General features: G+C 42.2%; 1 protein-coding gene and 1 long non-coding RNA gene across 4 annotated transcripts in view; one reads left to right on the top strand and one right to left on the bottom strand.

Moving 5' to 3' along the window:
• LOC141057287 (uncharacterized) overlaps positions 1–4,188 on the bottom strand; it is a 47,950-nt gene extending 43,762 nt beyond the window's left edge. Inside the window, exon 1 of one of the 2 annotated variants that reach the window (XR_012222021.1) lies at positions 4,126–4,188. This is a non-coding gene — a long non-coding RNA (uncharacterized lncRNA). The remainder of the gene's footprint in view (positions 1–4,125) is intronic. The other variant, XR_012222022.1, reaches the window with a different exon arrangement.
• A 106-nt stretch (positions 4,189–4,294) lies between these two features.
• The window catches only part of JAG1 (jagged canonical Notch ligand 1), a 51,352-nt gene continuing 32,398 nt past the window's right edge, over positions 4,295–23,248 (top strand). The window contains exons 1-3 of one of the 2 annotated variants that reach the window (XM_073553830.1): positions 4,295–4,623; positions 5,089–5,394; positions 22,984–23,035. In XM_073553830.1, the coding sequence (XP_073409931.1) occupies positions 4,546–4,623; positions 5,089–5,394; positions 22,984–23,035 (436 nt within the window). In that variant the 5' untranslated portion in view covers positions 4,295–4,545. Of the gene's footprint in view, positions 4,624–5,088; positions 5,395–5,516; positions 6,985–22,983; positions 23,036–23,248 lie in introns of those variants that run through there. The other variant, XM_073553831.1, reaches the window with a different exon arrangement.

Raw genomic sequence — 23,248 nt, forward strand, 5'->3', positions numbered from 1 at the left:
TAAGGCTATGTTCACATGTCGAGTAATAATCCAGCAGCAATCCGTTGGCAGAAAAAAGTTGCGCAGACACAACTTTTTAGTCTGTTTTTAAAAAAACCATCTCTGCTGGATCCATTTTTTTATCACTGAAGTCTATGGACAACGGATCTGTTAATTAGCCATCCGTTATCTTCTATTTGAAACAGATTTTAAGCAAAAAACGGATCCTTCTCAAATGGAAGAACAATGGATGGCTAATTAATGGATCCGTTGTCCATAGACTTCAATGTTAAAAAAAATGGATGCAGCAGAGATTAGTTTTATAAAAATGGAGTAGAAGGTTGTGTCTGCACAACTTTTTAGCCAACGGATTTTGCTGCTGGATCTATTTGAAACTGATCCAGTAAGCATAAAACGGATCCTTTTCAAAAGGGAGAAAAATGGATGGCTAATTAATGGATCCGTTTTCCGTAGACATGGGGCAGCACGGTGGCTCAGTGGTTAGCACTGCAGCCTTGTGTGCAGGAGTCCTGGGTTAAAATCCCACCAAGGACATCTGCAAGGAGTTTGTATGTTCCCCCTGTGTTTGCGTGGGTTTCCTCCGGGTTCTCCGGTTTCCTCCCACATTCCAAACGACATACTGATAGGGAATTTAGATTGTGAGTCCCATCGGGGACAGCGATGATAATTTGTGCAAACTGTAGAGGAATATGGGCGGAATATGTTGGCGCTATATAAATAGATTGTTATTATATTAAAAAAACGGATCCAGTTGAAATCAGTTTTTCTCAGAAGGACAAAAAAGTTGTCTGCAAAACTTTTTTGTCAACGGATTGCTGCTGGATGAGTTCTGAAGGATGATTACTGGACATGTGAACATAGCCTAAGCTGTATTACCACAAGCGGAAAATTGTGAACGAGCGCTCTCAAACTTGTAAATTTCACAATTATCTTGCACTGTAAATAGGCTGCTGATCTCCCGATGTATGAAAAAAAACACTCGTTCTTTGGATGAAATGAACTTTTGCGCACTAAGCGATCTATTTTATTAAATGACCGCCAATCGGTAAATCTTTACCAATAGCCTGTTTACACAAGCAGTCTATAGTAAACCATGTGCTCTGAATCTGTAACAGATCACTCAGTGCACATAGACTGTCACTGTTGTCTGTAGCACGAGTCTTCTTTACAAAGGATGATGCAGTGCCAAGAATGATGATTTTTGTGCTGTACAAAAGCTCATTTCCTCTGATGAATGAGCATTTTCCTTGTTCAGTGGAAGATCAGCAGCCTGTTTACAGTGAAAGAATCTCATAAACTGAGCAGTTTTAAGAACACTGGTGTATACTAATCTGTCTAGGTTACCATAGACATGTAGATGTTGCAATCCTGCAAGCAATGGCTGAGGAATAGTCCATGGCAAGTGGTACCTTCTCAGATACTCAAAGTTGCACAGAATGTGGGCAAGAATGGTCAGCATGCTGTGATGTAAGTCTTGCAATTTGGCACCTGAATACTTATTTTAGAGATGATGTCAACTGGGGGTAGCATATGTTTGTATGAGATCTAGTATGTTTGCCCATAATGCGATCCGCAGCCCTATTTTTACCATCAAGAACACCAAAAACAGACAGAAATCTGACTGATCCCATTAAAGCTGAACATGTCCTATAACACCTTAACGACATGTCAACTTGGAGGTTAAATGGAATCTGTCACCCCTTTTTTTGGACTATGAGCTGCCGGCATCGACATCAGGGGCTTATCTACAGCATTCTGCAATGCTGTACATAAGCCCCCGATGTAACCTGAAAGATAAGAAAAAAAGAGTTAGATTATACTCACCCAGGGGCGGTCCGGTCCGGCGCCTCCCATCTTCATACAATGCCATCCTCTTCTTTCCTTCTTGTCGAGGCTCCTGCGCAGGCGCATTGCTCTGCCCTGTTGAGGGCAGCGCAGTCCTGCAGTGCGCAGGCGCCGGGAGTATTCTGCTCTGCCCTCAACAGCGCAGAGCAGTACGCCTGCGCAGGAGCCACGATAGGAAGGGAAGAGGACGGCATTGTATGAAGATGGGAGACGCCGGACCGGACCGCGACACCCATCGTACCGGACCCCCCCGCCCCCGGTGAGTATAATCTAACTCTTTTTTCTTATCTTTCAGGTTACATCGGGGGCTTATGTACAGCATTACAGAATGCTGTAGATAAGCCCCTGATGTCGATGCTGGCATTTCATAGTCCAAAAAAGGGTGACAGGTTCCCTTTAAAGGCTCATACTCACTTGCGAGAGACTCGCATGATTCTCGTGCAAGTCTCTCGTATGAAAACCTGGCACTGTCGCCGGCACTTGGACCGGAGCGTGCAGCTGCATAGAAATACATGTAGCCGCACGCTCCAGTCCCAGCAGCAGTGCCAGGTTTTCATGTGAGAGACTGGCACGAGAATTGTGCGAGTCTCTTGCAAGTGAGTACGAGCCCTTAGAATCATCCTCTTTCCATGAGCCATACTTTTCTCTACCATTCATTGATTACCTAAGAATATTTTTTAGAATGAAAACATTGTTCTTGCATCTTTTTTCATTGCTTACAATTGAATAAAAATAAGTTTTGGTAACTTTAATTTAAAGATCAGTACAAACTTTAAACTGGTTTCACTAATAGTTTAGAACCAATAAGTACTTTAGTGCTGCTAATCTCACAGGTGCACTGACAGTAACATGGCTTACATGGGGCGCTAAGTCCATGTCCACAAGGTGCAAATGTGCAGCTGATATTTTTCCCTGCGATTTTGCAAAGCGATTGTGGAAAAAAAAAGCATTACAATCTCATCATGTGAACATTTTCCTAGGGACAATCTCTTTAAGAGCTATTTCTTTAAGACAGACCAAAGAGTCACTAGGGAAGTGAACTCCCACTTTGGTGGACTTGGTCCTGCCATGGATTGGATGGTTACATGAATGGGTGCACTATGTGATCAGACGCAACTCCTCATGGCAATATCAGATAATCTATGTGTGGTTCCAAAGTCGAATGTATGGAAACCAAACCAGTCGCTAGCCGACTCCTTATAGTTTATACAACTTAAATCCAAACGCTCTATTGGAATATATAAATGGTATAGAAGGTCATCTAAAGCAAAGGGGGGCTCTGATTCTGGGGAACTTAGCTCATCCATGGAATACACAGGTGGATGAGAAAACACGCAGCGTAAAAAAAACCTCATCTTTAGGGTACGTGCCCACAATCCGGAATGGCAGCGTTTTGGACACAGCTCACCAAGGCTGCGTCAAAAACGCTGCGCTCTACATCATATAGAAATCGCAGGCCACTGTGCTTCTATTTAATGCCGCATAAACTCACCCTCCGATGCGAGTTATCGAGTGGCATCATGTCAATCACTTGCAGCGGAGACGCTAGATTTACCTGCGCCACTAGAACGCGTCCAAAAACACTCTGCATCCAAAACGCCGCTATTTCCTGATCGTGGGCACATTCCCTTAGGATACGTTCCCAGGTTTAGGATTTGCTGCGTATTTATGCAGTGCCAAAACCTCAGCGGTCAGATGGTTACGGCATAGTGGATGAGATTCCGAGAATTCCCACGTCCACGGGGCGTCTATGTGGACGTGCGGACTCACGCAGCGTGTTACATTCTCTTGCGGGTACGCAGGTGGATTTTCCGCATAGACTTGCATTAATGAGGAAAAACCGCGAGGGTATACACGCGGAAACAGCGCGGACATTCCGAGCGTCAAAACCGCAGCAGATCAGGAAGGTGGGAACGTATGCTTGAGGCCAGGAACAGGCTCTGATTTTATGGAACTTTTTGAGGGACGGTCTAGGATCTCCGTGCTACAGGATGATCAGATGGCCGCATATGTATAACTTTCCGCACAATTCCTGTGGATCTCCCCCCCTGTCACAAAGTGCTGTCTTTGGAGAAATGGAGTCACTGTCCTGAGGTAGAGCATGGCTGTAGTGAACCCTGGTGCAGTCCATAAAGCAGAGTTCCCAGCCCTGCACCCTCCTCAGCCCCTCCTGCCTCTTCCTCTCCCAGGAGTCATGGCACAAGTTTGCACTCGCTATTTCCCGGCCTTGTTGTGACTGGCACCTGGTTCGTCTGCTGCCAGCTAATCCCAACTTCCTACCTGTCTCCCTCACCTACAAGCCCTGCTGCTTCCGAGCTGTCTGCCCTCCAGGAGGAGGAGGAGGAGGAGGAGGAGGGGGAGGGTGCAGCCTGTGACCACCCAGCATCATGAATATTAACCGCTCCATCCTCCTCCTGCCGCCTCTGCCTAGATGAGCAGTCTCGCAGGCAGCCCGCACTCTGCGCTCATTGTCTCATCCTACGCTTGCAGCTGATTTGCACAAAAAAAAAAGAGAGAAAAGGATCAGAATCCCTAATATTAATAGTAGAGGATCCAGTGATAAAAGGAGGCTGCCATTCCGGACAATAGAGGAGTGTGCTGCCCTCCGCTCGTGCATGAGCTGATCAGCCTGCTATATCAGAGCTGTGGAGCGGTCCCAGCCATCAGTGGCTTCAGGGCAGCACTTGCAGAAGAGAGGCGATGCTTTTACGGAGGAGACCCCTGATCTCTGACCCATCCATCAGGCTCATCATCGCCGCACTATGCCTCCCCCTGAAGGTATGGAGCTCCGTGCACCACCGCGCAGGAGGATCAGCGCTTCGGCTTACTTTATTTTTTTTATTATTATTATTTTGCATGCACCTTGTTGCAAAAAGTGCACTACTTTTTTTGCATGCATTTAAAGGGACACCACACCTACAGTCCACCGCGACTGCTGCTGCCATGCCCTGTCAATGTGTTTCTGGAAGTGATCAAAACTGGAGATCTGTTATAAAGTAGTGATCAAGGGGGCAGACATTTTTTTTTTTTCTGGACTCCTTTCATGGAAAATCACTACATGCACAGAAGAGAAATTTTTGTTTTCCCTTTTTTTTTTTTTTTTTTTTTTTATTGGTGTATTGTCCCTTTAAGATGCACCTTGTGGCAATTAGTGGCTAAATTGATTGCATTTTTTTTTTGTTTGGTGTGCAGTAACACTCATCATAGGCTTTTTTTTTTTTTTTTTCCTTTTCTTTGTAACAGGTGTCCATAGCGTCGGGGTACTTCGAATTGGAAATCTTATCTATGCAAAATCCCAATGGAGAATTGCAGAATAGCAATTGCTGTGATGGCACCAGGAACCCTGTTGATAGAAAGTGCACCAGGGATGAGTGTGATACTTATTTTAAAGTTTGCCTAAAGGAGTACCAATCCAGGGTGTCTGTTGGGGGCCCTTGCAGTTTCGGCTCTGGATCTACCCCTGTTCTAGGAGGGAATTCCTTCAACCATAAATTCAGCAGGAATAGCGAGAGGAACAGGATTGTGCTCCCGTTCAGTTTTGCATGGCCGGTGAGTCACTTGCGAAAAATAAAGTTTTAGAAATTTTTTACTTTTGCACGTCGCACATTTTCTTTTATTTTTTGCAGTTGCTTTTATTCCAACTATGGTGCCGACGTTGTCCGCTGCGCTGTACATTGGGACTCCAGTATTGCGTAATGGGAAGATGCTATTATCGCCAGATTAAATGCAGCGCAGAGGCTTTACAAGTAGATGCCTTAGCAGCTAGTAAGGGATCAAGATGTCAGCTGTCGTCAGTGGGCAAGGGGTTAATTCAGCTACTACAGCCTGAGATGCAGAAGGGGATACAACTGGAAGAGGAGGGAGGTTGGGGAGTAGAGAAGTGGACTGTGATCTCCAGTATGTGACCCAGGAGAGAGGGAGGAGTGCCTGGGAATAGCATGAGCTGCTCCTAGAAACATGCGTGTCCTCTAGTGGTCCCAGTATGGGAATGCTGTGCCAAGTGGCCCACAAACACTACAATCCCTATCCCAGGCCACCATCCTCATGCCCCTGACAGATCTGATCAGTCGATTGTATTGTTTTTGGTGGTAGAGGTCCCATATAGCAATGTTGGTGTGTATGTGGCACGTCGTGAACCTCGGGTCCCATTCGGGCAGAGTATATGTTCTCTTCTATAGTCACAGTTGTGTGTATTGGTACTTAGTTTGTGGGAGCGATTGTTGTTCTGAACTGCCAAAAAACAACTTTTTTTTAGTTATATATTATTAAAAAGAATTGTCCCGTCTACGTGCGGCTTAATACCCTGACTGTGAGTGTATTAGAAGGTCAGAAGTTCGGTCTGCTGTTCAAGTAGCATTGACGAGCTGGAAGTGGCCTAATCTCCTCTAAACCTTTCTAGCAGTGTCCGGCTAGGCTGAGATTTCCAATTTACCCCCTCCCTTTTTGTGGTTTAATATGATTGTACGTCCACAGCTGTAGTAAAGTTATTGGGAAATGTCGGGATCTGGGATACTTTTTTTTGGGGAAGGGGGCAAATGCCCACCGGGAGTATTGTTTGTTTTTGGACTGTAGGATCTGTCTGTCACGGTATTGCTTGCATCCAGCATTGGTATTTGCCATGTGCTTTTTGAAAGCTTCATTTGCGCCACTTCCTCCTGAATGACACATGGGCTTGCATGTGGTTTACATTGGTAAACTCATGCTAGACAGGATGGTAATTGCCCTTTGCTATTCCAGAGAGACTTGTTATTGCTGGTGTAAGCTATCAATTTCTTTTTGCATGCTTTTAGAAGAAGGTTTGGCGTCGATCCAGAAGGCGCAGGACTTTATATTGTGTTGCACCTATGGTATCTCTGAACGCCCTGCCTGTTCCAGTGGTTGCCCTACCCTTCCCCTCCAGCTGTGTCCTTCGATCCCAGCCAGGTGTTGCAGGGTGGGTGTGCAAACTCCACTGATTCAAGGAGTGCCATTCGTATTAATCATGGCTTTGGTGCCGTAGACTATTTTTCTTTTCTGCAAAGTGTCCAAACTTTTTTTTTTTTTCTGAACTTTGCGAGCAAGTTGGTGTCCACGTTTCGCTCACTATTCGGGAGCTAACTTGTTATCCGAGGCCACGTGTAGGTTGCAGAGCATGATCAGGTGAAACGTTGCTGAGGATCATATGTGTTTGCTTATAATTTGCAAACTCAACAAGGGGAAACCGTCTATTTTCTGTTGTATTTTACTGTTGAAAAATATCATCTTTTGTGTTTTTTAATATTTAGATTCTTTAGGAACTACTACACTTTTTTTTTTTTTTTTTTTTGTTAGGGTAACAATTTCTTATTTATCAACACTAGTAGTTTGCAATAATAAAGAAAAATCCGCATCATAACTACCGATCTAATGAATTTTTTTGTTTTGTTTTTTTCTAATGACGAGCCTTGGTGGCTAAATTAGCTGGATATTGCTCTTCCTGGTGTGTGGGCATCCACTTCTTAACCTTGAGGGGGGTTTAATTGGCTCAAAGGCCAGTTCTCTTTTGTCTACTGGTGGTTTTCAATCTCAGGCTTTCAACCTTGTTGTTGCCCAATGGGACCACAGATATTTTTGTTGTAATGAGGCCACCCCTGTTGTAACAGCCTAGTATGGAACCAATCACATGTTCGGCGCTTGCTACATTGTCAGTCTCTCTGGACGTTTACATTCGGCAATCTGATTTACAAGTATATCGTATAACATCCATAAAAAGAGGGGGTTTTTTTATTTTTTTTTTTCCTCTCCTAGTAGAGTACTGTGCCTTGTAGTCTTCAGGATTCTTGAGCAGAGCTAGAAGTAAAGTTTGGCCAGATACTGGTACAATACCCAGGTTCATACAAGTGGCCTGTGTTGGTGGAGAAAAAGAGCCAGGTTTTGCTTGCAGTGAGAGAAAACTGTTATCAAAAAACTACCATCAAAGGGATAAAAGGTTTTATAAAAAACCTGTGGTATTTGAAGTTCTGCCAACGCAGGTAGTGCCTCCATTGTTGTGGCATTTGACTTTCTTTCTCATTCTTGCTTTGAAGGATGGGCTCATTCGGATGTTTGCCTACTAACCCAAGGAAATAAATTCAGGTGTTTGGTCCTGAACAACTTATTATGTTCAGCGGTATGGAGTTATGAAGAGCTACTGTTCTCATCTGTGTGGGGGAAGACAAGTGATGTGTCCTAGAAGGAAGTTTGGATGAACCATAAATTTTGGAATCTATGCATTTACTTTTTTTTTTTTTTTCCCCCCCACCCCAATAATAAAAGAAATCCTTATATTTGAGACAGAGAGTATTGTGGCTTTTATTTTACTTTACGGTATTTTATTTTTTTATGTGTTGGCCACTAGGAGGCAGTGTTTCATGCAGCTGGATGTGAGAACAGTATATGGCTATTCTGGTAGCTGGGGATTGGTAATATTGTCGTATTTTTATTTATTTTTTTTGCTATAGATGGAAAGTTTTGTTTTTGTTTTTTTTTCTTCCATTCACTCAGTTGCTTGGACTGATGTCCATGGGATTCCTACTTGTTCCGTCGTCCTTTATGGGTATTTGTGATCTCTTAATTCATGGATTGGATAACAGACTTTCTCTGTTGTGTAGTCTTGAGTAATGGGCCCACCGAATAGGGGGCTGTAAATAAACGTAAAGTTGCTAGGTTACAGGCTGACATGGGACAAAACAAGTCCACTAAACTTTCTTGCACCTGCGAATGGGAATGGCCGTCCATACTGCAGAGTATTCACATTGTCCCTACTTTGCCTTTTCTTATCCTTCCTAATCACATTATGTCACTTAGGCGGCTGTGTTATATTTGTATTGGTTTTGCGTGTAACTGATTTTGTTTAGGCCTATAATTAATAGCGGCCTCCAGTAATCTAATTCTGGACGTCCTGAGGCTGCAGAATGAAGAACTATATCAGACAGCTTTGACAAGAAGGAAGAATAGATCTATATTTTGTTTACTAGGTCATTCATTAGGAAGCGATTTTAACATTTTCTCACAGCCTTTCTGACCGCTGTGTTCACATCGTTGTGAGTCGTTCATGGTTTAGTTGGGCTCTTTATTAAAAACATAAACTTGAAATTGCAGTTTGTGAACCTCGGCTCACACCACTCTTTATTCCTATCACGTTACGTGTCATATTAGATTGTGAGCCCCAATGAGGACAGCGATGATGATGTCTGTAAAGCGTTGCAGAATATGGTGGCACTATATAAGTGAATAAAATAAAATTGCCTGCCCCATCTCCCACTAAGAGCAGGACATGCTTGGTCTGTTCTATACTTCTATTTGGGACATACTTAAAGAGGTTGTCTGAGTCTGCGAAAATGAGGATTTGGAGTCTGAAATTTGGCTTACTGACTCCTCCACAGCCCAGATTATAATACACCAAAGTCCTTGGATGGTGATCTCCAGGACCATAGGGGTTACTGAAATAAGTTGTATCTAAAGGGAAACTTCAGTACATATGTAATTTGGCCTAAATGTGTAGGTTGTTGCATAAAAACATCAGCCATTCCTGCAAACGACTTGTCCTGATCCCTAAGCTCTTGTGGAGAACTATGGTCACTTCTCCACCAGATAAGAAGCAAAGATGACTGTGGTATTATTTGATTATTAAAGACAACTGGTTAAGGTTTTTTTTTCCTTTTGCACCAGATATGATACATCTAGCCTCTGGTTTCCTTGTCATAGTTCTGATGTCACATAGAGCAGGCCTGCAAATCTAGAGTAGGCCTCATATGTTAAAACCAACCTAGGCCCTGTTGCCCACGGTAACCTGTAGAATCCCTTATTTCACTTTCTTGCCTGTGTTGTAGTAGGAATACTTACTAAAGGGATCAGTTGGTGTGAACGATGAGGACCGCTTTGATTTTTGTCTCAGATTTTAAAATAGAATTTACACTAAAAATTAATCTTTGCTTCTGGTTTAAGCTGCTATTTTCTGCAATATAGAGGATAAGGATGTTTTTTTTTTTTTTTTTTCTTCCCCTTTTCAGACAGTATTTTATCACTTAAAGAAACTGTCTATCTAACAAGGAAGTCCTTTTCATGTTTTCCTCAGAACTTATCAGACAGAGCATTTGCTGTCATGAGATAGTCCCCACTTAATGGCTGAATCATCATGTTCTTGGACCAAAGTTGTCTTTGTTAATCCAGATACATATACAACGATGGTATATAACTCCCAATCTGCAGGATGATGGTAGCTGTAGTTTTCCATTGTTGTATTTCTCCCTACACAGTCTAGATGTGGATTTTTTTTCTTTTAAATCTCTTAAATTATGTTTATCTGAGTTTTAATTAATAGGATCCTAAAAAAAACAATCATTTTCTACAGCGGTCTTAGTGAAGGCATGGCAAGATTAAATGGCGCATGCGACTTAATGCATAAGGCACATCTTACAAGTGGCGCGCACCCTGGAGTACATTTCTAGCATAATTTACATAAATTTTGCTGAATTTAACAGGTTTGCTTCGCTATGCCACAGATCTGGCCATTTTGGCAAAGCCGTCCTGGACTTGTGTATAAACACCCCAAAGTTGCAAAATGAAATGCCACAGCATTTTTGAAAGTGTTTTATGCCAGAATTCTGCCATAAATCCCCTTGATGGATCGGGCTTTGTGTCGTTCAACCATTTGTGCTCTTACATGGTTGTATGTAATACATCACCTATGAAGTACTGCTGAATTGTACAAGCATTCCTCCACCTCCTCCAGTTTACATTGGGAATTGATGTGCTAAACCCTTGTGACCTTTCCTAGTTAGGCAGATAAGAGAGGACTGGACATGTAAATGATGCAGAGCTAAACTGCTCACTATGGCTTGGCAGGGCGTCCAGTTTTTGGACTTCAGCCCTTATCATTTGATAGTCAAAGATCTTCATATAATGTGTTGTGCAGGATCAGTCTGGTTTGACATGTTCAGCATTCACAGTACAAGCACCAACCATGATGTCTGGACTAGCTGTGGGTCTTATGAGCCGAATGCAACAGCCTCATAAAAATATATGAGGGCGTTAATTTTGGATCAAAACTCCGAACGTGAATGATGAATGTGTAAAACTGGCTCTAGAAAAACACAGGCCACCCCTCTCCATGCATTGCATCTGATATGGCAGCTTAGTTTTGTTTAAGTGAATAAGACTGAGCTTTACCATACCACATACAACGTATATGGCACTGTTTCTAGAGGAAGGCAGCCATCGTGATTATCAGTTCGACCTTTTGTAGCCTTTAGCCCAGAGTGGAAGTAACCTGTCCCCCCTTGGCTTTGGAAAGTGAGTATTAATCATAGAATCATAGAATCGTAGAGTTGGAAGGGACCTCCTGGGCCATCTGGTCCAACCCCCTGCTCAAAGCAGGATTCGCTAAATCATCCCAGTCAGATGTCTGTCCAGCCTCTGTTTGAAGACTTCCATTGAAGGAGAACTCACCACTTCTCGTGGCAGCCTGTTCCACTCATTGATCACTCTAACTGTCAAAAAGTTTTTTCTAATATCTAATCTGTGTCTCCTCCCATTCAGTTTCATCCCATTGCTTCTAGTCTTTCCTTGTGCAAATGAGAATAAAGTTGATCCTTCTACAATGTGACAGCCCTTTAGATATTTGTAGACAGCTATTAAGTCTCCTCTCAGTCTTCTCTTTTGCAAACTAAATATTCCCAAATCCTGCAACCTTTCCTCATAAGACAGGGTTTGCAGACCGGTCACCATTCTGGTCGCTCTTTTCTGAACTTGCTCCAGTTTGTTGATGTCTTTTTTAAAATGTGGTGCCCAAAACTGGACACAATATTCCAGATGAGGTCTGACCAAAGAGGAGTAGAGGGAAATAATGACTTCACGTGATCTAGACTGTATGCTTCTGTTAATACATCCTAGAATTGCATTTGCCTTTTTTGCTGCTGCATCACACTGTTGACTCATATTCAGTCTGTGATCTATTAGTATACCCAAGTCTTTTTCACATGTGCTGTCACTTAGCCCTATTCCTCCCATTCTATATATGCTTTTTCCATTTTTATTGCCCAGATGTAGTACTTTGCATTTCTCCCTGTTAAAAACCATTCTGTTTGTTGCTGCCCACTTCTCCAGTTTATTTAAATCTTTTTGAATCCTCTCTCTTCTCTAGTATTAGCTATCCCTCCTAGCTTTGTGTCATCAGCAAATTTAATCAGTTTACCCTCAATGCCTTCATCTAAATCGTTGATAAAGATGTTGAACAATACAGGGCCCAGGACAGAGCCCTGTGGTACCCCACTTGAGACATTCTTCCAACTGGATGTGCAGCCATTTACGACCACTCTTTGGGTCCGATCACTAAGCCAGTTATGAATCCACCTAACAGTTGCCTTGTCCATTCCATACTTAATCATTTTTTCAATAAGGATTGTATGAGAGACTTTGTCAAATGCTTTGCTGAAGTCAAGATATACTATATCTACAGCATTTCCTTGATCCACCCAATCAGTGATACCGTCATAGAAGGAAATTAAGTTAGTCTGACATGACTTATTAGTTACAAACCCATGCTGACTCTGTTTAATCACTTCATTCTTATCCAGGTATTGACATACATGTTGTTTAATAATTTGTTCAAAGATCTTTCCTGGTATAGAAGTCAGACTCACCGGCCTATAGTTACCTGGGTCCACCTTCTTCCCCTTTTTGAAGATAGGAACAACATTTGCTCTTCTCCAGTCTTCTGGCACTTCTCCTGTTCTCCAAGAATTTTCAAAGATTATAGAGAGGGGTTCAAAAATTTCTTCTGCTATCTCCTTCAGTACTCTGGGGTGTAATTCATCTGGACCTGGAGACTTGAATTCATTTAGGCTAGCTAAGTGTTTCCTCACTATCTTTCTGTTTATAGATATCCTGGATTCTTCTATTCCCTTAATAGGACAGTGAATAACAGTTGATGTTACATTTCCTTTCTGAGAGAAAACAGATGCAAAATAGGAATTTAAAAGTTCAGCCTTCTCAACATCCTGTCTTACCATTTCATCATTTTCATCCTGTAAAAATCCTATAGCATCTTTGACTTTTCTTTTACTTTTGACATATCCCCAAAATCCTTTATTATTGCTTTTGACATCTCTTGCAAGCCTCAATTCATTTTCAGCTTTAGATAATCTGATTTGTGCCCTGCAGGTTCTGCAGACAGCATTATATTCTTCTTTAGATATGCCTCCCTCTTTCCATTTTATAAACATTTTTTTCTTCCTTTTTAGCATGTGCTTAAGTTCTGTGTTCATCCATCCTGGTTTCCTTAACTGCTTCCTATTCTTCCCTCTTTTCGGAATTGTTAACAACTGTGCTTTGAGAATTTCATTTTTCAAGATTTCCCATCCTTCCTGGACATTTTTGTCTTTAAGGATATCCAGCCATTGGATCCCTCCAATTCTCTTTCTGAATCCCTTAAAATCTGCCTTTCTGAAATCTAACCTTGACGTCTGAGTCTTCACAGGTCTTCCGCCTCTAGTTATCCAAAATTCCAAAATCATGTATAATCGCAGCACTTGGTGACTTCAGTTTGCACCCTAAGGTCTCCTACACAAAGGCCAAAGTCACACATTAAGTATTTGGTCACTATTTTACATCAGTATTTGTAAGTCAAAACCAGGAATGGGTGAAAAATGCAGAAGTGGTGACATGTTTCTACTATACTTCTTGTTTTGACCAAAACCTGAACTTGTGAACGTGGCCAAAGACTGGTTTTGCCATTCTCCTGCCTTCAAGATGGCTACCACAGAGATGGTTACCGCAATGGTGTAGGGGGCAGTGAACCTCACCTCCCATGGTACAGGCCACTTACATACGTTGAGTATGGTATTCGAGTTTTTGTTACCTCAATATTTGTAAGCCAAAACCAGGAGTGGGTAAAAAAAATGCAGAAGCGGTGACGTGTTTCTATGATTTTCCGATCATAGAAACGTGCACCACTTCTGCACTTTTTTTACCCACTCCTCGTTTTGGCTTAGAAATATTGAGGTAAAAAAAAATCATCAAATTCCGTACTCAACGTGTGTACGGGCCTTAGGATAGGAGTGGTGAAGTTCAGACTTGCCTCTGTACGCCCCATGTTACTGCGGTGGCCATCTTGGACGCAGGAGGCCCTTAATGGTCAACGGAGTAAGCAGCTGGAGGCCACTGGGTAGAGTAAGGGTACCGTTACACTTAGCAATACACCAGCGATCCCGACAATGATATGGATGGCTGGTGCATCACTAAGTGGTCGCTAGTGAGCTGCCACACAGGCAGATCTCACCAGCGACATAGCAGCGGTCGGGGGTCGCTACTTACCTGTCAGACGCGGCGATACTGACGTCCTCCCGCACGCGACGCTCGTCGGCGCCACAGGAAGCGCCCAACGAGAAATGGTCCAGGATGTTCTCGTGCGACCAGCGATGAGCAGCGGGGGAGACGGTGGGAGGTAAGTATCACACATAGCAATATCGCTGCTACGTCACAAAATCTGTGACGTTACAGCGATATTGCTAGCGATATCGCTATGTGTAACGGGGGCTTTACCGGTAGATGAGTAATGTAGAGTCACCTTAATGTGATCATTACTCATTGATATTGAGCGGATACGCTCCAAAAAACGACTAAAATATGCGCCTAGAATAATATTCAAAAGAATTAACAAATTAATTTCTATGTAAGACATTGCTGTTTGGCCTTTTTGAAAGGCTCAAAATCCTAAGCGAATGAAAGTGAGATTTGTCAGGCCTTTTTTTTTTTTTTTTTTTTTTTTTTTTTTTTTTTGTCTTGTCAGCTTTTTTTGCTTGAGAAAGATGCCGGCGGTTCCCCACCTGGAGAAATGTTATGTACACATAACCTAATATGTTTTTAGGAAGAGTCAAACAGAAATGAAAAGAAAAACAAGAACTAGAGATGTAGATAAAAGTAATGGGTCTGCAGTCTCGTAGAGTTGGTGCACTACATATCCACAGTGTGAGAAATCTGTCCTAAAAATGGGGACTCTGTGACGTTCTTCTACCAGCTCTACCCAGTTTCTGCACTTCAGGTAAATCAGTAGAAAGGGCTCTTGTTCCTGCCTGCTGTGTGTGAACCTGACTGTTGTGCTTGGCTGGCCAGCTGGTATTCTATCTATTAACCTTGCCACCCTTTTGTAACTAGTGCATTTAATTATCAGTGGGAGTCTTTAAGATGGCGGGTTAATGTCAAATGGTGGGGAAGGCATTTATGGCCACAATGTCTACTTTGATATGAAGTTTCGTTTATCCAAACTATGGCACATGTGAGAATTTTTTCAGCATTCTCTTCCTTGCTTAATGGAATTGTAAAGAATGGCCAAGAGTGCTTTGCACAAAAAAGACCCTTCGGGTTAACAAAACTCTAGAGGGGGGAATTGGAGGTGCAATGTGCACACTACAATTCCCCCCCCCTCCTTCTGACACTCTTATGCCTTGGCGGGGGGAAATTAAAGAAGGAAAGTGAATGTACTTTCTTTGTAGCCAAACTTCTTTGTAATCTACTCCAAACTAGTCACTGACCAATTAAAAGGCTGCAAAGAAAACTATTCAGGAAAAATCTTTTCCAAAACTCTTGAAAAGTACTTGAGTGCAGCATTTCTGCTCCAAAACCACCCCCCAAAAAAAACTTTGACGGGAGGAGTTTTTGAGATCTGGAGGAGGATTTATAGTGTTTCCTCTCTGTTTTTGCCTACTTTCTGACCCAAAAAGACTCCATTAAAAAAAACCCTTCCAGATGTAGTTTCCACTTGAAAAACATCTAGATTTTTTTTTTTTTTTTTTTTTTTGAGGGGGGGGGGGGGAAGCTCAGTGTGAACATAACCTTTTAGGGTATGTTCTCATAACTTTCCCCACCTCCCCCATGACATCCTAAATTTACTGCTATACATATGAGGAATAACTGGTAAATGTTGATATGATCTTTAACAAAAAAATCTTTCTAATACATGCTAGTTTTTGTGATTAGGATACATTGTAGTCTGGCCACCCAGACAGGCAATGACTGCTAATATTAACCACGAACAATAGCGTGGCGATTCTGACTGCACCGAGGATTACAGAACATAATGGGGGCCCATCCAAAAATAATGCAAATACAGGACAAGCAACAGGAAGCAGCAGTAGACTCAGCAGAGCTCGGCTCCCAGACAAACCGTGGACTTAGTTCACACAATGGCAACTTTAGCACATTATGTATTCACAGGATACTCATTATTCCAGAGGGCTTGCCAGATCAGAGATCAGCCCAGTGTACTGGATACAGCACATGCATAGTCTGGATCATGGCATTTGTCTGCTCTCCGTCACTTGGCAAGACATTTGCTCTGTATCGTACAAGTTCATGAGTTCGGTTACTGGTTTGTGGCTTTGGCTACTCGGACACCCACAACTTGGTTAATGAATTTATTTACTTGCAGTTGTTTGATGTGGTTTTAGCAGTGTTATTAGTGATGGTGTTTGGATTTCTCACCGTACTCCGATGGCGTCTATCGCATGTTGCTTATTATAGGAGCCCCATCTTTGTGTGGTTTGTCGATGGATGCTTGTGTTACCCGATGAGTAAGCGGCTGTAGTTGCTGCCCCATCGGTAAATATGGTATTGCTCATCACTCTTCGTTTTGTGTTTTTGGTTCTCTAGGAATTATGTGAAAGCAGGACTTTCCGTTCAGTCAGCAATTTACGGACAAGGCCCGACAAGAGCTTTGTTACCTTCTTTGTAAGGCTTACGAGCCGGGCTCCCTAGCTGTGACATGATTAGGTGCTTTCTCATATCTGGTGAAAGCTCTGCTCTTGGCAAAGTATGTGGAAACTGCAACTACATGATGCATATACAGACGACGTAGTGTTTTAGTGTCTGCTTGTAGGCAAGGCTAAAGCCAGCACTTGAAACTGTGTCTGTCATTATCCGTGTACAGGGAATGTTGGAAAAATGTGTGATTTCAATTTGTGACAATCTGGTCTCTTAACAGGCATTTCTCTCTCACGTCCCAAGTGTTTGCCTCTTCTTTCCCATAGTTTTAAAATTCTGTTTCTAGGAAAGCTGGAGAACAACCAACAGGGGCTTGGTTATGGTGGATGTAGGTGGCAGTCGTACCTGGTGCCTAAAGGAAACCCAAAGACCACTCTGCCACATAAGCTACTAGTGTTATAAATGCCACATGGTGGCCCCATTACAGTATTTTGTATTTAGGCCTTTCAACTTGTGCTTATGACAAACTATGTCCACCATTACACTTTCCACAAGGTCTGCACTCAACTTCGACGACTCAATCTGTGTTGCCATGTAGCAATTCGGACAAGCTTGACAAATTTGTTATTAAGGTGTATGGCTATTGTAATGGCTGTTTCTTTTGGGTCTTGACCTAATCTTAGTATAGTTGGCGCTATAGAGTTCAAGTCCTCTTCCTCTCTGAAGAGTCAATTTGCTTATTACATTTCCCAGAGGAGAATTGTATGGCAAATAAGCCTCCTTATCTTGGCATGCCAAAACCGGTATGTCACTCTCCACAAGAAGGAATGTTACCCCTTAGACCTAAGTCCGGAGCCTCTCACCTAGTAAAATCTGTTCTCATACTGTGCACTGATGAGGAGCAATACCCCAAAACACTATCTGAAAATTGAGATTCTGATTTGGTTTATTGTCCTAATCACATTTCAAGGGTCGATTTGTGACTTGTAGGATTGCTGTTTCCAACAGGTGCGCTATAGAGTTCAAGTCCTCTTCCTCTCTGAAGAGGCAATTTGCATATGTTGCTATAGGCAAGGCATACTGCAGCTGACTCGTAGAGACAGACATATTACATACTGGTCTTGATGAAGAGCTCTCTGTAATATCATGTGTATGATGCTCCAAATTCAATGAGGCGTGTGCGTCTTGGTGAATTTCACGCATAAGGCCATGTTCACTATTTCGTCAGTATGTTACATTAGTATTTATAAGCCAAAATCGAAAGAGGAACAATCGGAGGAAAAGTATAATAGAAACACGTCACCGCTTCGGCATTTTTCACCCACTCGCGCACTTTTTGAAAAATTGCTGAATTTTAGCCCTATAGTTGTCCACAATTCTGCAACATTTCAAGCAGTTTATAATCTAGATTTATGGCACAAACTGTGATCCATCGGCCTCTCTGGGTTTGTGCACACGCCGTCTCATAGATGTTGGCGTAGCAGATGAGTTTTTGAAGCAGAAAAAAACACCAGGAATACGGCGGTGTTTTTCCTAAAGAGTCTTTGGTGATGCTCTAAGGGTATGTGCCCACAATCCGGAAAACCATCGTTTTGGAAGCGGCTCACCTGCGCTGCGTCCAAAACGGCGCGATCTAGACTACAAGCTCGGCGGATGGGATTTATAGAATCCACTGTGATTCTATTTACCACTGCGTGAACTCACCCGCAGCGCGGGTTTATGAGCCACAGCATGTCAATTATTGCTAGTCTCCACTGCGTAGTCTTGGCTATAGCCATTCGTTACATGCGGTAAATCTGCACGGTTCACTGACCACATGGTGGATTTAAGGCCGAGTACAATGAAATACCCAGGACTGCTGCCGGCGGTTCAGACTGGAGCTTTCAGCTGCATAGAAAGACATGTAGCCGCACACTCCGGTCCCGAGTGCCGGCGGCAGTGCAGGGTATTGAGGTGACAGACTTGCGTGAGTTTCTCGCATTGCACTCGCAAGTGTGACCCCCGGCCTAACTGTGTGATATTAGAACACAGCGTTTTGGATGCAGCGAAAATACGCTGTATCCGAAAAGCTGCTATTCCTGATCGTGGGCACATAGCCTAATAGTTTTAGAAGCAGATTTGATGCCGTTGTATGTGAGATATAGATATATCTATATTGTGAACGGCTTCCAAACTGAGGCCTTCTGAAAGATGGTCAGGTCACTTCTTTTTATCCACATCGGTTTCCAATGCCTGAAGCAGATAAAAGGCTCAAGAAGACTGAACATACGCACAAGTCATTTTCATACTGCAATGCATAAGTTTTTTTTATTTTAGTTTTTTTTTTTTTTTTTTTTCCTCTAACTGCCACTTAGTGCTTCCTAGTTGGGTTTTAGAATTTTGAGTGATTGCTCAAAGCTGTTGCAAGGAAATCCTAAAGATATAACTGCCTCCTTCCAAAAAAAAACAGCACCACAACTGTCCACAGGTCGTGTGTGGTATTGAAGCTCGGTCCTATTCTTTTCATTAGGCCGGGATCACAAATGCGAGCAACTCTGCTTGCTTTCTTCCAGATTCGCCGCATCTGTGTCCACGTAGTTTCTGCACTTGCAGCTCAGCTCTAACGCCGTTAATACCCGGCACTGCCGCCGGCACTTGAGAACGGAGCGTGCGACTCCATCTATTGCTATGCGGCCACACGCTCCGATCCGAGTGCTGGCGGCAGTGCCGGGTATTAACGGCGTTAGAGCTGAGCTGCAAGTGCAGAAACTACGTGGACACAGATGCGGCGAATCTGGAAGAAAGCAAACATGGTTTTCTAACCCTCGGCAATCCACTTCTATCACCCGCATGTGTATGAGGGCCTCTTGACTTTCACCCAACAGGTGATGTAAGAGAAAGATCTTTACTGTCACATATTGACTAATCCTTTTGTTTGGAGCGGATATAATTAGTTATTGGAAACCTTTTTATTTCTGGTGTCTAGATGCCGTGTATAGTTGGTTGAAGTGAAGCGTCCTCTACATTCGCTGCATGACTTGTAAGGCCTCCGCACTCTGCATAGTCCTGGAGGGGCATATTTTGTCTTGGGGGTCAGACCTCTGGTGGCTAATTAAGTGTGACATTATCAGTACACAGCTGATCTTTGACACCACGGAGGATCTCTCATTTGAATACGTTGACTGTGTGCAGTTTTATTATTTGGGTTGGATGTATATTTATCAGAGGTCATCTATGGTCATGGGAACATTAAAACCTGCTGGTTGCCTTCATTCCAGAGATGTTCAGTAAACCTGAATACAAGCCGGATGGATGTGAACGTTCATTCACCCATTATTAAACCAACAGTTCCCATTATAATTGTGAGTGAGCTTCTCTCCCTCCCGTTTCCATTCGGTAGGTATTCTATCTCGGGCCGCATACAGTTACCATGTAAAAGCCATGATCATTGATGTACTGGAGCAGGGTATACAGTGAGATTATCTCCCATTAGCAATCCTGAAATGATTATTATATCTTGTCATGATTATTATATTTTTTTTTAATGTACATGGTGTGTGGCATCGCTGCCATGTAAGTGGCATAGCTAATTCAAAAACATCTGACACCTTTCTGGCCTGTCTGGTACATGGCAGATTTATTGGCATGGATCTCCCCCCCCCCCCTTCTTCCCTTTTTTTTTTTTTTTTTTTTATTTCATTAACCTTCAACCAGTTTAAGATTACTCAAAAAGATTGACTACCTGTGGTTCTGGAATGGTCTGCTTATCTTCAGATTGGCTAGAGGTTAACTTTCCTGACCTGCTGGACTACCAACTGACTGGCCCCATGTACAGATGGTGATTATTGCTTTAAAAAAAAAAAAAAAAAAGTGTGGAGGCAAAAAAATTTTTTTTATTTTTGTAAAAATGTTATATACTGGATCTCTAAAGAGATCTCTGCCTGGACTAAATTAAGTTGGCCACAAATGATGGAATAAATGAAAGTCGTAATGGGCAGTATCATTAGTGATGGGTTTCTACAGGTTTGGATTTTTTATTTTTTTAATTGCATTTACAATTTTTTATGATTTCAGTAGCTGTTTTCTTTCTATAAGATTGATGGGGGACTTTTTGCTCTAAAAGATCAACAGGGATATCTCTAAAAACAATACCCCAGAGTGCGCAGGAATTTTCTAAGGTGGAAATAAACTGAAGTTGACCTAGAGCTTCACACAACCAGGCTGGCAGATGTGGAGTGAGTGTGGCGCCCGATTGGATCTTCAGTTAGTAATTAGTTATACCTTTTGGCACTAACATCAGGTCGGCATTCCAGACTTGGCAGATATAATTTATTGGCCAAGTGCTTAGCTCATTGTTAGAAGATAAATGGTGAAACTCAGGGGGTTGTACGATGAGCGGGTACACATTGACATGATGTGATACGTTTTTAAAAACTATTTAATTCAGCTACAACCTAGAGGTCATACGTTTTTAGGTTTTTGTAAACTTGACAATATTTGTACACATTTTGGACTCTTGGGGTTTGGTATTTAGCATTTGTTATGTTTCTGTTGTGGTGGAAAAAATTGCCCATGTGGGATCGAAATGTTGCGTTATTTCATTGGTGAATAATGTATCCTTACTCATTAATTCTTGAAATTCTGGAGAGTTACTGTGGTTTTTTTTATTTTTGCTTATTATATATAAAGAGGACTGAGCCGCGGCCACTGCCGCGGTGCTGCTTCTCCTTTACTTTGACTGGAATAAAAGTTGGCTATTGACTTTGATCTCTAATAGTCTTGGAAATCTCTACATTGCACCTCTTTTCTTTTTCACTATCAGCAGGGTTTGTTATATGTAAAAATACTTTTAGGTTTTCTTTCCCGTGAAATGCCCGTCACCCACTGTAAATTAACTTCGGTCTTTAAAAGCAACAATCCCAGCGCAGTTACATTCTCAAGAATGAAGGTGTGGTAATAACGCAGCAACTATTTGGTGGATTGTTGTGAACACTTTGCAGATTCCCTTTCCTGGGACTGTACAAGTTGAATAAAAGCCCATAAAAAATATAATATGTGCTGTAAACAGTTGGAAAACCTAGCTTCATAACCCGGTAAATGGCCCTGGCGGTGGCCTTTGTATCGAAGACTATGAGCATGTCTGGGCTCGTGAAGATTTGCTTACTCGTCTCTGAATTTTCCCACAGTTATCTGTGAACAAAATGGAATCCTGTTCTTTGACTATGAAACATATTTAGGCTGTATTCCAAGTGGAGCCTCACAAAGAAGGGCTTTCCTTCAAAGACTGCATGCTCGGTCAAGTTATTAGAAGTAGCTTTATGCTGACTTTTGAAGTTTATCTTCATGCCTACACCTTCAAGGTGTTTACCTTTCTCCATAAACGCTATATGCGCTTCTGGTTTGTCTTCTATGTAATTACCACATTCCATTCGTTTCCAAATGGTTATGGATCTTCAGCTACTACTATGACTGAACTAAGTTGTTGTTTTTTTTTATTTAATACTTATTAGTTCCTTTCTCATTGGCCAGCAGCTCTAACTTGCTCGTGTGAGAATATAACGGAGGATTTAGCCACTTCTAGTCTCCTTAAAGACGTGTTTTTAAAGTGGTCCTATTGTATCTCAACCTAGTCAAAAACTGTAAGCCTGTGCTGAGAGGGAGCGAGCGAGAGCTTCTGCCTCCCTGGCTTGGGGAGTAGAGATAAAAGGTGGCTGTATACAATGGCTGGCAACCATCCAGAGCTAAGGAGTCAGTTTAAGCATTAGATGCTTATGATTATTACAGGAATGTATGAGATCTCCTGGTCAGATTAGTGCGCCTATAAATGTGACACATAGCTGTGCCCTAAAGGTTTTGCATGCTTAGGTCCTAGGCTTTGTATTAAAGAAGCTTTCCTCTCTCCAACCTCCTCTAAAAGTCATCAGTTCTTTTTCTCGTTACCTGATACTTGTGGGAGCAGTGATGGTCTATTGCAGACAAAGCTTTCAAAGAGGTGCTGAAAAGCAAAAACTCCCAGGAGACTTCACTTCAGATGCTCAGTGAATTAGTGTTTGCAGAAAACTATATGAATATGCACATATTTATCTTCTTTACAGACTTTTTATTTTTGTCCTATTTTTTTCTCCCCCTTTTTCGTTTTTTCTACTTTTTAGAACTTGTTCCTGATTTCTTACACTAAATTAATGTGTTTATTGGTTCTTCTTAGTAAAATACATGAAACTCATTAGTGTTGACAATGATGAGTAATTTAAGGTGAAAGGTCTCTGCTGAATCAGTCTGGATAAGTTAGCTTAGAAGGTGAAAGAGGATCATGTTTGGTTTACATGTAATCTGTTGCCTATTTTGGTTTCAATTGGCACAAACATACTCTCTAAATCTGAATTCTTCAGGAATACTTTTTTTTTTGCTTTGTTTTTGCATATTGTACATTATGTAATGCTTTTTTTTACTACTTTTCTTCAGAGATCTTACACCTTGGTTGTTGAAGCATGGGATCACAATAATGAGACGAATGGTGAGTATTGATAAGAAACCTAATTGTATTTGCTTCGCTGATTTATCAACCCATCACTTTTCTGGAAAGAAGACTACATGCAAGATCTTTGAATGTACATACATGAAAAAGAATGGCGGCACATAGAGAAAACATCTTTTACACCTCATGTACGCAACCGAGCCCTGGCAGAGAATCGTGAAGGCCTACCTGCCACTCCCAGCACCGCTGCTT

The sequence above is a fragment of the Dendrobates tinctorius genome, unplaced genomic scaffold (assembly GCF_039654945.1).
Source record: "Dendrobates tinctorius isolate UK_male_01 unplaced genomic scaffold, ASM3965494v1 ptg000203l, whole genome shotgun sequence".
Lineage (NCBI taxonomy): Eukaryota > Metazoa > Chordata > Amphibia > Anura > Dendrobatidae > Dendrobates > Dendrobates tinctorius.